General features: G+C 32.4%; 1 protein-coding gene across 1 annotated transcript in view; it reads left to right on the top strand.

The window, feature by feature from the left end:
• Window positions 1-13,807, top strand: part of LOC114343434 (uncharacterized) — a 94,000-nt gene that overhangs the window by 66,244 nt on the left and 13,949 nt on the right. Inside the window, exon 9 of the mRNA XM_028294258.2 lies at window positions 12,267-12,419. Within this exon, the coding sequence (XP_028150059.1) occupies window positions 12,267-12,419 (153 nt within the window). The remainder of the gene's footprint in view (window positions 1-12,266; window positions 12,420-13,807) is intronic.

Below are 13,807 nucleotides of genomic sequence, written 5' to 3'. Positions count from 1 at the left end.
AAAAAACATGTAAGTGTTTAGGAACTTAGCAAACAATTTCTAAAATATGTAAAAAGGTTAACAATTTTTAAGTAGCTTCTGCACTGTCTCCTGAGGTCAAGAACATATAGCGTATTCTTTTTTTATAATTTAAAAATAACATCAGATTTGGCAGCGGTACTATAACCACAAAAAGGAGGCACATATCGAAGATGAGACTAGAACAAAGAAAAATATGTTACTTTTAAGATACTAAATTGATTTCCTTCGAAACAGATGTTATTGCATAGCAAGCTGAAACTAACACCTTACTTAATAAATCGATATAAAGGGACCATTTAAGGTTGCTGTCTATAAAAATATCAAAAAATTTTACAGAATCAACGATACTGATCTGGCTGTGATTAAGAAGCAAGGGTTAAAGAACTCCTTTATATGATAATCTTATATGTCTTATCCACGTTAAAAAAAGTAAATTAGAGTCGGACCAGGTTTTTATTGTAAGTAGATCAGAAGTTATAGTGGCATGAAGAGTTGCAATATTAGAGTTACTCCAAGTGATACTGGTATTATCAACAAAAAGAAACATTTTCTCCATCGATTATTAAATAATTGATGTCATTTATAAAGAAAAAGAAAAGTAGAGGACTCAACACTGAACCTTGTGGTACACCACATACAATATTTTTGAGACTAGATTTAGTCATTTGCTCTAACCAGTTGTTTCTCATTCTCCAAGTAAGATTGGAACCAATTCAAAGAAATACCTCGAGTTCCGTAGAAATTTATTTTTTTTATCTTTAAAGAGAACATAAAGTCGTTTTATAAGTCTCTCAATAATTTTGGAGAATACCAGAAGTAGGGCAATATGGCAATAGTTTTAGGCATTAGATTTTTCACCGCCCTTATGAAAACGAATCAGGACGGCTGTCTTTAGGCACTCTGGAAATTTACCTTTTTAAAGGAATCATTAATTGAGACGAGGACTTCCAGCAGATTTTCTGAGAGATTTCAGAACATTTTTATGGGTAGTCCATCAGTGCTAGAGGAAGATTTGCTTTTGAGAATATTGATTATTTGGCCTTTTTTAAATTAGGGAGATAGAACATGGTTGTTATGGTTCTCATGGTTCTCATAAACATTCTCATTTATGGGAATATATAAAACGCAAAAAACAACGAGAATTTCCTCATAATCGGAACAATGTCGAACGAGTAGACCAATATGCATATCTTGGAATAATGATCGACTCCACAAATGATTACCTCCAGGAGATTAAAATTAGAATAGAAGAATAGAAGAGATCTAAAGTTAGTGCTAACTGACCTTGAATTTAAGCTTGGACCTTGAATACGGCATCCATGAAAAAACTGGAATCATCCGAATTGTAGGTGTATAAAAGAATTCTGAAAATATCATGGAGAGAACATGTCACAAACAAAGAGGTTCTGAGAAAGATGAATAAAGAAATGCAAGTCTTAAATACAATCAAAACATAAAATTGGAATATCTCGGACATATTGCACGTGGAGAGAGATACAACTTGCTTCAACTCATTATGCAGGGAAAGATATAAGGAAAAAAAAGCATAGGGAGACGCAAAATATCGTGGCTGAACAACCCGAGGGAATGGTATGGATGTACATCAAACCAACTTTCCAGAGTTGCCGTCTCCAAACTCTGGATAGCTATGATGATTGCCGACCTCCGTCACGGAGATGACACTTGAAGAAGAAGTTGTGGCATAGTTGATGTTATAATTTTACTCAAATTAATGAAGTATTAATTTAGATTTTTAGGGCTTGGAAGAGAACATGCTGGAGCAGTGTTAGTTTTATCTTGAAGATCGTATATTATGGACCAAGTTTCTTTTGCAACACTTTTAGAGCTTCCCAAATGATTTTGATAGTACACTTCTTAGCTGTTTTGACAAGTTTTAGATAGGTTACCCTATAGTTTGCCGACAGTAAAGTAATTCCTTCTTATATTATTAGATTTTTAATTAAAAACTGTATATTTTAATAAGTGTACTATTACTTAAAGTTTACAGTGTACTTCCAATACTTAAACTTTGCAGTGTGAAACATACACTTTAATGTTATTTTTATTATTATATTCCACCGAAAATTTAGTAGAGATATATTATATTATGCCTTGTCTAACTATAATAAATTTGGAAATGTATAATTATTCTAAATTTTATCGTTTTTGTTTATTTTTAATCTTTGAATTTAATGCGTATCCTATTCCTACCTATGGCATTGATGCTTGAAATTTTTTCATCAATTTGCACTTACTTTGAAATAATAATATCTCTTATTCTTAATGCATTAAGCCCACCCTTAAATTCAATCGAGTTATTTTCTATATAAACATGAAAAGGTCCCAAATCGAATTATTGATATAGATATGTCTCCCTTTTTACTTCCACTTCTTTATTTGTTTTGTCGATGACTTTATTTACGTTTAATTTTATTTCGGAAGCAAGTTTAGAAATGTATTTAGTAGTTCGCTATAAGCTCGAAATTCCGAATTTGATATATCCATATTACACTTCAACTAACTTTTTTCGGGGCTTTTATACTATTCAAAACTTGATCTTACTTTTTGATAAGTACAGTCGAACCCGCTTATTAGAATCCCTGTTATAGGAATATCCCGGTTTATGGAATATAAATTCGAGTTCCCGAAACGTTTCCATTTACTCCTTAATAAATTTATCCTTTTATTGGAATAGGTTCTAATTAGATAATACCGCTTATTAGCATATTTTGCAGGTCAACGAATATTTTTTTTTACAATTTACTAAAAATTTAAATTATGTTTGGTATTATGGTCAGTCGTCAAGGCCTGTAGTGCTGGATTAGATATTATTAGGGTAATAAATATTTATTACTTTGTTACGAGTACCTACCAATTCGATCTTTAGCCGAAAAATGCATGGGTCATAAAGTAGTTTTTATTTGTCTACACAAAGGCACTGTTGCCTGCTATAAAATTGTTAGAAGCAGTTTATTTAGAATTCACCCAGAGAGTATTTACCTACTTGTTTGCAAGATGTGAATTATTATGGCTTTGTTAAATTCATCCATTTCTTGCCGCCAATAAAAGTTCCATTCAACCAATGGATTAAGGATGACCACACGGATTAACAATAAAAAACTATAATTACCGATAATTTCTTAAGAAAAAATAAGTAATTTTGTTATATGCATTTTAATAAGAAAATATTTACATATCTACATATTGCATACATTTTATATTAATTACCTACTGCTACTGTATTCATTCACATACCTACATAATATAATGTAATTTGCTATTTAACACATACATAGATAAGTAGTAGTTACACTACTGTATTATTGACGTAAAAAGACCTAAAAAGATTTACATATACTGATTATGTAGGTATATATATTATATACATATTGGCATAGTATGTAAAACTACATACTGGCATAGTATGTAAAACTACACATTGGCATAGTATGTAAATAATATTATTACGTATATTCGGTACACTTATTTCGACTAGCCACCAATGATCGGTTATTAGAATATCCCGGTTATAAGAATATTTTTGCCTGGTACAAAGGCTATTCCAATAAGCGGGTTCGACTGTATCTTAAAACGTATGTATCTTTTATTTAATAATTTCTTTCTTATCAGCAATAATTCAGCTCTTATCTGTATTTAAAAAAAAACGCGTAGAAATGCATAACCAGATCGACTCCTCGGAAATAAAAACATCTGCCAAAACTATCTTACTTTTCTGATGTTTGATCTTATTTTTCTGATGTTATTTTTCTTTAATTAACTACTATCACTTGTGTGCACTATCTATTAAATACTTATTTTTGTACTCAGTTGAATTTTTTAACTTGCAATTCTCCAATTATTCGAAGTATATTACGAAGCTAAAATCAACCCAACTTCTGCTGCCACTTGTATGATCGTCTCCCTCTCTTTATTGTATATATTGATTTTATCTCAAAACAAGGCGGGGATGTTATTGTGTTTGCATTTTATCAATCAAAAGCAAAATAAAAATTAAATTAAATTTTTTTTTAAATAACGCGGGCACATAAATTTGATACACCCTATATATTGAGTTGTAAATATTTCTTAGAATGTAGTTTGGATGTAAGTGGATTTCTCTTTTAATGAGCTTTCCGATGAACCATTAAAGACTTTTGTGAATAATTAAAGTGAAAATAACGATGTATTTAGATTTAAAAGGGAAAAAGATTGTTTAGTTTAGAGGTAATTATCAATTTCTAGAAAAGGGGTTTTATGGAGAAAGTTTGGTATTTTAATACAAATTTTAATGGAAAATTTTAGTATCTTTGTTTTCAACACGAGTAAATATTGTATAGTTCTCAGAAAGTAATTAGGATGATCGGAATAATTTTGAGGGTGACTGTTTTGTTTGTCGGATGGAAAAGCCGATGTCTTTGATTCTTGGAAATGTGGAAGGGGAAAATGGATTGGATGATTGAGACAGTTTGAAAGAGAAGTCATTATGTTTTTGGCACCGCTAAGGAGCGGTTCGACGTGTTGAGTGGATAGATAGTTAGCAGATACCAGTGGCTGTTTGATAGTGGAGAATAGTGTTGAAAAGTGGAACGACAGACAGATCAAATTGAGACGAAATACCTCTTTGATTCTGTATTATTGTGAGAAGGAGAGCAGAGAATTTTTTTGGAGTTTTGTTTGAATCGAGTACGTGTCAAAAGAGACCCGGCTTGTTGGAGAATTGGTGCTGGTATGCTGATAGTTTTGAAGCTGGACAACGGAGTGAGGCTTTGATGAGTAGCCTTTAACATAGTCAACGAGGGAGAGCTGTTTGGGTCACGAGAAGACATCCGAGTGAGTGAAGCAAAAGGTCAGTCAATTTATGTGAAAGAGATTTTTATGTTCGGAACTAAATTATTGAGTAAAAAGCATATGAATTAAAATTCCAATATTTCAAAATATAAATAGTAAATATAGGGAATCTTGCGAAGACAAAAATTTGTTTGGTTTAGTTTGTTTTACCAAAGTCATCGGGAACAAACCGATAAATTGTTTTTTTTTTTACTATAATAAATTTAAGTGGTATAAATTTCATTCGGACATCTGTGTCCACAGGTTTTTAGATTCGATAGATTTCAGAGTATTAATTTGATAAATAAAAGACAATTCTGTATTTTTATTTTAATATTTTGCTTTATTTCTTTTCCTTATTTTATCCCGATTAGGATCAACTCAGAGATACTGAACCCACGAGAGAAGATAAGTATAACGTGAGATAATTTGGATTTTTTTTTAATAGTACAAAAAGGCACCCTGAGATTTTTTATTCAATTTTTATGTATGATTTGCGACAATTAAATAATTAATCAAATAAATAATAATTAATATAAAATTAATAAGAAGCAGATCATAACAATATATAACACCGGTTTATAGCGTCCTGCGCCTTCCGGTTCCTATTCTCCAGCCGCGTCGATCTGTCCAATCTCCTGGTCGGAGATCTCTCTCAGACATGGCTTTCTGGATTCCACTTATCCAGATTGCTTTCGGTCTGCCCCTTTTCCTTCTTTTCGGGGGTTGCCATTCCATTATTAGCTTTGGGAGTCGATGTTCCTCCATTCTTTGTACATGGCCATACCAACAAAGTTGTTTTTGTTGGACTTCTTCAATTATGTTTGTTTTTCTATTACTAATATCTCGCACCCGTTCATTCGTTATATGTGAGAGTCTGGAGATGCAGGCCGATCTTCGCCAGAAGTCCATTTCGAGTGCGAGCAACTTCTGTTCTGTTCGCTTATTCAGTTGCCAGGTTTCACATCCATACAGTATACAGTACCACGCTTTTAAAGATGCTATTATAAAGCTGTGTTTTCTTTTCTTTTGATATGGTTTTTGACCAAGTAGTGAGTTCAAAGCTCCTATTACCTTCTTTCCTTTCATAATTCTTTCCTCTATTTCGAATTCTGTCCTTCCACTTTGTTGGATTCTCGTTCCAAGGTATACATAATCAGAGCTTGGCTCGATAACGATATCATCCTCTAGTTGTAACTCACTTTTCTGTCCTCCTATACGGATCTACCCCAAAATCCCGACAGCCAAAATCCCGACAGCCACAATCTCGACGGACAAAAAACACCAGAATACCGACAGCCCAAAATCCCGACAGGCCAGAATCCCGACAGGTTTGATAAGTTTCTTTTTAACATATAATTACATTTAGTTCTTGTTTTTTGTTTATGGCCATCTGTTTTTTTAATTTTTGTTACTAAACAAAATGTAGTAGTCGGAATTTTTACTTATGCGAGGATTGTTGCATGTCGGGATTCTGGCCTGTCGGTATTCTGGCCTGTCGGGATTCTGGGGTGTCGGTGTTTTGGCCGTCGGGATTTTGGCTGTCGGGATTTTGGGCGGCACCGCTCCTATACACATATATTTGGTTTTCTTTATATTAACGTATAGGCCCCATTTTTTGTATTCTCGAAACAGCCGGTTTGTCATAAATATTAGATCATCTTTATCCTGGGCAATCACCACCTGATCGTCAGTAAAATGCAGTGTGTATAGTGTTGAGTCGTCGGTTAGCTGTATCCCCATTCTAGAACACGATTTCCGCCACTTATTCACCACCTCATTTATATAGATTTTAAACAATGTTGGCGATAAGCTCCATCCCTGTCGTAGAATGTATGGAATATTGTGATGTACGAGTCTAAGCAGATTGTAATGCACAATATAAACTTGATGGGACTCGTTCCTGTCCTCCTTGAATCTGAGACAGCACTCCTCCAATTCCCACATTACTTGCATCCGTACCTAAGATGAACTCTCCTTCTGGCAGTGGATACCCTAGTATTGGCGCTGTAATTAAATGCCTCTTCAAAGTTTCAAAGGCCGTTTGGCAGTATCTATCCCAGCAATAATCCCTTGCTTCCTCTGTAAGTAGCGTTAATGGCTTAGCGATATCTGCAAACTTCTTAATGAATCTCCGGTAGTAAGTACATAGTCCCAGAAAACTTCTCACTTGATGTTTATGAGTTGGTTCAGACCATTCCTTAATGGATTTGATTTTTCCTTTATCCACGGCCACTACTTCTTTGCTGACTATATGACCTAAATAATTGACTTTACTTTGAAATAGGGATTCTATTCATTTCTTGGGATTTAACATTAACTGGGCAGCTTTAAGTCGATTAAAAACGTCTTCTAAATCCTTCAGGTGGTCTTCAAACGTCTCCTCCAAAACGATTATGTCGTCTAAATACACCAGGAACGTTTTCCAAGATAACCCTCTCAACACATTTTCCATAAGCCTCTCAAATGTCGCAGGAGCATTACAGAGTCCAAACGGCATAACGTTGAATTCCCATAATCCAGATCCTGTCGCGAAGGCCGTCTTCTCCTTGTCCACTGGATCCATTTCTACCTGCCAATATCCAGACTTCAAGTCCAACGTAGAAAACAATTTACTTCCAGCCAACGTGTCCAACGTGTCGTCGATCCGAGGCAGAGGATAACTATCTTTCTTGGTAACATTATTCAACAAACGGTAGTCCACACAGAACCTCGTAGTTCCATAAGATTCCACACTGTTTTTACGCGAATTAATTTTATTTATTTCAAGTATCCCCACTTCTGGACCATTTGTTACAAATCTGACTGTACTATTTTATTATTTATGTTTTTAGACACTAAGTTTAATTTAAATAAAGAAAGACTTACTTATTATTATTTTATTTTACATCACTTACTTATTTTAGTTACAAATAACTCAAACTAACACATCTAATTTATTTACAAACTCAAATTTATGATTTTACTAACTAAACATAATAATTCCGATACATATATTTCAATACATTCGATTCGATTACGCGTCGCGCGTCGATCACTGACTGAATACGTCTCTGTCTCTACGCAAAACGTCAATTTATATTGTTTGTCTCGGAATTCTCGATCATTCTGGGGTACTGGCGTATCCTCGAGACGGTGATCTCACTCCTTGTTGAAGGCTCGGTGGGGCAGGGCCGGACTCAATTCGAAATGCGTAACAATATAAACTGAATATGTTCAGAAACTGGTGGTGTCCAATAATGGGTACATTTGACATATTCGAATACACTTTTGCTAAATTTATAATATCGAAATAATATAAAATAATATTTTAGTAACATACAATTAAATAATATGTTCTTTTTATCATCCGTAACTTCACGCATGTGCTCTTAAACATACAAATCTTTTATCCTTAATAACTCAAAAAGTATTGATTTATTTTAATAACATGATATAACAAATTTTAATTAAAATTTGTCCCTCTATCGATTTGTGGGGTTATTTTTAAAAAAATAGTTTTCACCCCCGAGAAGGGGTGGTATCCACCCCCAGGGAAAAAGTGCAAGTTGGCACCAAATCATTTTTATTTCTTGAGGTATGCTCTAACAGTCTAACTAGTCACCAATTTTCATGCAAATAAATGGAGGTTTAACAAAATAGGAGGTGAAAACCTTTAATGACTACACTAACTTTCCCCTTTCATCCCTTATTGCTACTTCCTGTATCCACTGAGGTTTCAGCCTGAAAGTGGTCATAATTATCAATATGCAATAGACACATTTCACATGCCAAACTCCGTATTACTTATGACGATGATTTTTCGGCTCTAGCTCTTAGACCATAAGAACTCTAAGTATATTTCCACATAAATATAACAACATTCATTGTATCGGCATATATAGTATTTTTACTACAAAAGCGATATTACGTAGGTCAAAATTTTTGACGTAAGAAAACTGTCAAAACATTAGAATGTGACTTTTCATTATTGCCATGTTTATAATAAACATGGCAATAATGAAAAGTCACATTCTAATGCTTTGACAGTTTTCTTACGTCAAAAATTTTGACCTACGTAATATCGGTTTTATCGCTGTTTATAATAAACATGGCAATAATGAAAAGTCACATTCTAATGCTTTGACAGTTTTCTTACGTCAAAAATTTTGACCTACGTAATATCGCTTTTATAGTAAAAATACTATACCTAAGTAACATTCATACAATCGTAAAAATTGTGTGAAAACTGTGCACTTTTAATATTGGCATAATTTATTATTAATTTGTAATATAAGCACTTATTTACCTTTTAGTAGACCTGAAAATGCACAGTAAATTATTGTAGTATGCAAAACCGGTCATCCTAGATAGAATAAATTATTTGTAAATCCTTTATTTCATGTTTTCTTTCCATGGTTTAATTGACGTACACACTTTAAAACATTTTCGAATCGATATAGGTACCTACCGAGTAAAAAAATAAAATACTGAAATGGGTCTATTTTTTTGTCGATTTTTAACAATACAGTATACAGTCACCTGTACTTCGACAATATTTGTCTATGTTTATCATTATATTAAAAACCACGTCACAACTTTTTTTTGCAACAGCAACGAGACATTTTATTAGATGTAACGAAGATACAATGAATTGTTTAATTGTAGTAAACTTTGTACTGAGACTTTTCGTCTTCCTCTTTTTATGAGAGATGTCGCTGCGTCTCAAAGGTGGAATTATTGTATTCGCGGTAATTTCCCTTAAATAAGGCAGCCTGTTAGTGTTTGATTCTGAGTTTTGACTACATAGTTCCATTGATAATGCCTGAGAGACAGAAATAGCTATCTGGAGATGGTGGTCCAACTCTGAATCAAATAAAATCAAAAACTACCTTTTCTCTAAATTAATAGAATTTATAATTCCCAAACAGTTTACTCTATGTTGTTGTGTCTCGACTCTAAGTATTTTAATAAAATCGAATACAACCTTAGAAAATACTGACCAAGAAATAAGTCTAGGAATTAATAACACAGATATTATTCTATATAATATCGACGGTTAAGAGCGCATATGTAGTATGCCCAAATATCTTAATTGTTGAGGAGAACGTTTTGAAGTTTTCCCGTTACTTTTTGTTTGATACTGCTGATATACCGATATATCATAATGTTTGGTTAATAAGTTCGGGTATCATTATTAGCTTAATGTAGATATTTTTTAATATAGTATGTATTATGGGGCTAAAAAGTATTTCTTTTTGAAAATGTGTATGAACATACAACATAAGGGTTGTTTCCGCATGTTACTGCATGTCCGGTCAAATAATATTTACAGCCATGATAAGTTTGATCGGGTGAGCACTAATATTGTATGTCCCAAAAACATATAGACCAGGGCGCATCTGTAAAAATATTAGTACATTTGGACGTTGAGAGGTGACTCAAATTTTTTTTGCAAAAATTGCTTGAAAATAACTTAAATAATAATATTTTAGTTATCCTCCCTCTCAAAATGGTCCGGAACATTGTTTAAATAATCAAAATGTCAAAAAATGAAGGAAAAATTCGATTTTTTTCTTCGTTTTTTGATTACTACTTTAAGAGTATTCATTTCCGAGAAAAGTTGTATTGACATAAAAGTTGTGTAATTAAATTTCCTACAATATAGAGTTGGTTGAAAATTTAAAAAATAGTCACCTTTGTTGCAAAATAGCAATAATTGGGAAAAAACTGTACAAAAACAAGTATTCGCATTTTACGTTTTTCAACCATTTATGCTAAACTTTGGAACTTCAAATTTCACCCAGAAAAACTATATGATAGAATTAAGCAATACTGTGAATTTCATTAAGATCGGTTCAATAGATTTTGCAAAATAAATTTTGCAATCCAGCTTTCGCAAAAAAAATTCAATTTTTCAAACTGTTACAGGACTGAAAATAAAGCAGATGATAGCACATTGAAATTTTTTTTGCTTATAGAAATGTACTGTACCTTTCATTTGCAATTTGCAAAACTAAAATCGATTAACCACCACGGCGTCAGGAATTTTTTAAAATAAACATTAATTATTGGTGTTGCGCGCAGGACACCGGATAGTTTGCTCTGATTGGGCATTACAATGACCTTTGATAATTATTGATACATTTTAATTTTTATTACATTTCGATATAAATAAATAAATTTGTTTATTGCAAAATAAAAACACATACTCTATCCTTTGAAATAACACTTTTTTTAGCAAAAACTTTCTTTGTTCATATATTTTAACTTGAGAATAAAAGTTTATTATTTTTAAACATATACAATGTTTTAAACAATATTTCACAAACAATAATAAAATTAGTTTGATTTTTGTGGAATTAAAATATTAAAATACAACAAAATATAGAGTAAGAAAATAATATATTAGATGAAGATTGGAAGAAATTTTGGTGGAAATCAACTTCATGTGAATCGAACACCGCTGTCCTGCGCGTAGCACCAATAATTAATGTTTATTTAAAAAAATTCCTGACGCCGTGGTAGTTAATCGATTTTAATTTTGCAAATTGCAAATGAAAGGTACAGTACACTTCTATAAGCAAAAAAAATTTCAACTTGCTACCTGCTTTATTTTCAGTTCTGTAACATTTTGAAAAAATGAATTGTTTTTGCGAGCTGGATTGCAAAATTTATTTTGCAAAATCTATTGAACCAATCTTAATGAAATTTATAGTATTATTTTACTGTATCATAAAGTTTTTCTGGGTGAAATATGAAGGTTATAATTGTAGCATAAATGGTTTAAAAACGTAAAATGCGAATACTTGTTTTTGTATGGTTTTTTTCGCAATTATTGCTATTTTGCAACAAGGGTGACTATTTTTTCAACTTTTAACTAATTCTATATTGTAGGAAATTTAATTACGCAACTTTTATGTCAGTACATCTTTTCTAGAAAATGAATACTTTTAAAGTTATAATCAAGAAACGGAGAAAAAAATCGAATTTTTCCTTCATTTTTTGACATTTTAATTATTTAAACAATGTTCCGGACCTTTTTGAGAGGGAGGATAACTCAAATATTATTATTTGAGTTATTTTCAAGCAATTTCTGCAAAAAAATTTGAGTCACCTCTCAACGTCCATCTCAAAACAGATGGGCCCTGGACTAATACTATGTTTGTGCACTTCCAAACGGACATAAAATATCTGTGCAAGTCGGTTTTTAGTAAAAATGGGAAATACTATATTTTGGCAAGGCCGTTTAACCCATTTACAATCATTCTGGACTTACAATAATTATGCAGAGCATTCATATGACCCTACTGAATATTTTTATAATGTTATCTTAAAATCAGCAAAAAGTACTATATCAGCATACTATATCTTTGCTCTTAACCATCGATATGTGGATTCTATAAATGACCTAAAATAACTAATTTATATTATTGCAGATCTCTCCCTTCTTGTTCTTGGAGAAGGATCATCTACCGACTATTCTTCCATGCTCCTTAATCCTTCAAAAGATTTTATATCTTTATCAAGTACAACTAACGATGATAATCTTAAGAACATTGGACAAAACGTTGTGGATGCAATTAAAAGAAGTAAGTTTAGTATATCAAGCATGAGTACAATTAGAAAATTTCCTTGTTTCTAATAACAATAATTACATTTGCGACCAAAATAAAACAATTTGAAAAAAAAAATTAAAAACGCTTTTGTTTAGTTATGAGTGACTAAAAGTTGAAATATAAAAAAATCAACCAAAAAGCAAAAAATAAAAAATCAAACTCGACGGATTATTCGAAAAAAACGTTAGTTAAAAAAAATGAAAAAATCTAACACCGAAAACGGGCGAAAACCGTTTATTCGACGAAGGCGCGCCCCCCGCTTTTCTTTAACGAATGTGTTATATTTTTTCATTTTTTTAACGAACGTTTTTTTCGAATAATCCATCAGTTTGATTTTTTTATTTTTTGCTTTTTAGTTGATTTTTTTATATTTCAACTTTTAGTCACTCATAACTAAATAAAAGCGTTTCTTAAAAAAATTTTCATATTGTTTTATTTTTTACTTTTTAGTATTACACTTTTCAAACATTAAAATATATCGTCATGTTTAAAAAAAGGATGTAGGTATATGACAGATACCTTTTTTGCATTTATTTTAACTTTTGATACATACATTGTACATTTTCTGTAATTTCTTCATACATTTCTTAAATGAAAATCATTATTTACGACTATTACAGTTTTCGCAGTATTTCCATCTCGTGTAATACTTTACTATTCCACGGTGTAGACGCTGTTAATTTCTCGCATGCAGTTCTTCGATGCGCAAGCCGTCTAAAGGTACGTATCCATACAAGAATAAACCGTGCTCGGTGTAGTAGCTCCACTTAGTGGATAAGTCGGTGATAGCCGCTTGGCGCGTACACTCTTCGTTTCAACCGGTTTGCGGTTTATATGTAAGGGAGCGCATGCTGTATCCATTTGAGCAGCTACACCGAGCGGGGTTCACCCTTGTATGGATACGTACCTTAATGATCGCACTCGGCTCAATGAAACGTAAGCTTTGCAGGATCAATGTAGGCTTTTGAGCCTGTCATTACGCAAACACTTTCGGCCCAAGTTTACGACAGCGCAGCATAGTCAACAGTCGAACCTTGCGTTTTATGGACAGTCGAAGCCACGACAATACTAACGGCAGCATTCGTCCCTCTGCGGTGCCATAACTTTTTTTCGCTGAAACCTGGATAGAAATCGGACAGAAACTGGATAAATTTGAAACTTTATTGTTTTTATATGAAGCATAACGTAAACAAATACCGTAAATAGTGAAATTATGTATAGTTGATATAATTAGCTACAATCTGTAAAAGTTTCAAGTTTCTTCATTGTAAAAAATAAGAGAATTTAAGCATTTTTCATTAAAATCGTTTTTTTTTATTTAAACAATTCATAAACATAAAAAAAATTTGATCGACTATTCG

This window comes from Diabrotica virgifera, chromosome 10 (genome assembly GCF_917563875.1).
Source record: "Diabrotica virgifera virgifera chromosome 10, PGI_DIABVI_V3a".
Classification (NCBI taxonomy): domain Eukaryota; kingdom Metazoa; phylum Arthropoda; class Insecta; order Coleoptera; family Chrysomelidae; genus Diabrotica; species Diabrotica virgifera.
The sequence above is the reverse complement of the archived record's forward strand: the minus strand, read 5'-3'. Positions and strand labels throughout refer to the sequence as shown.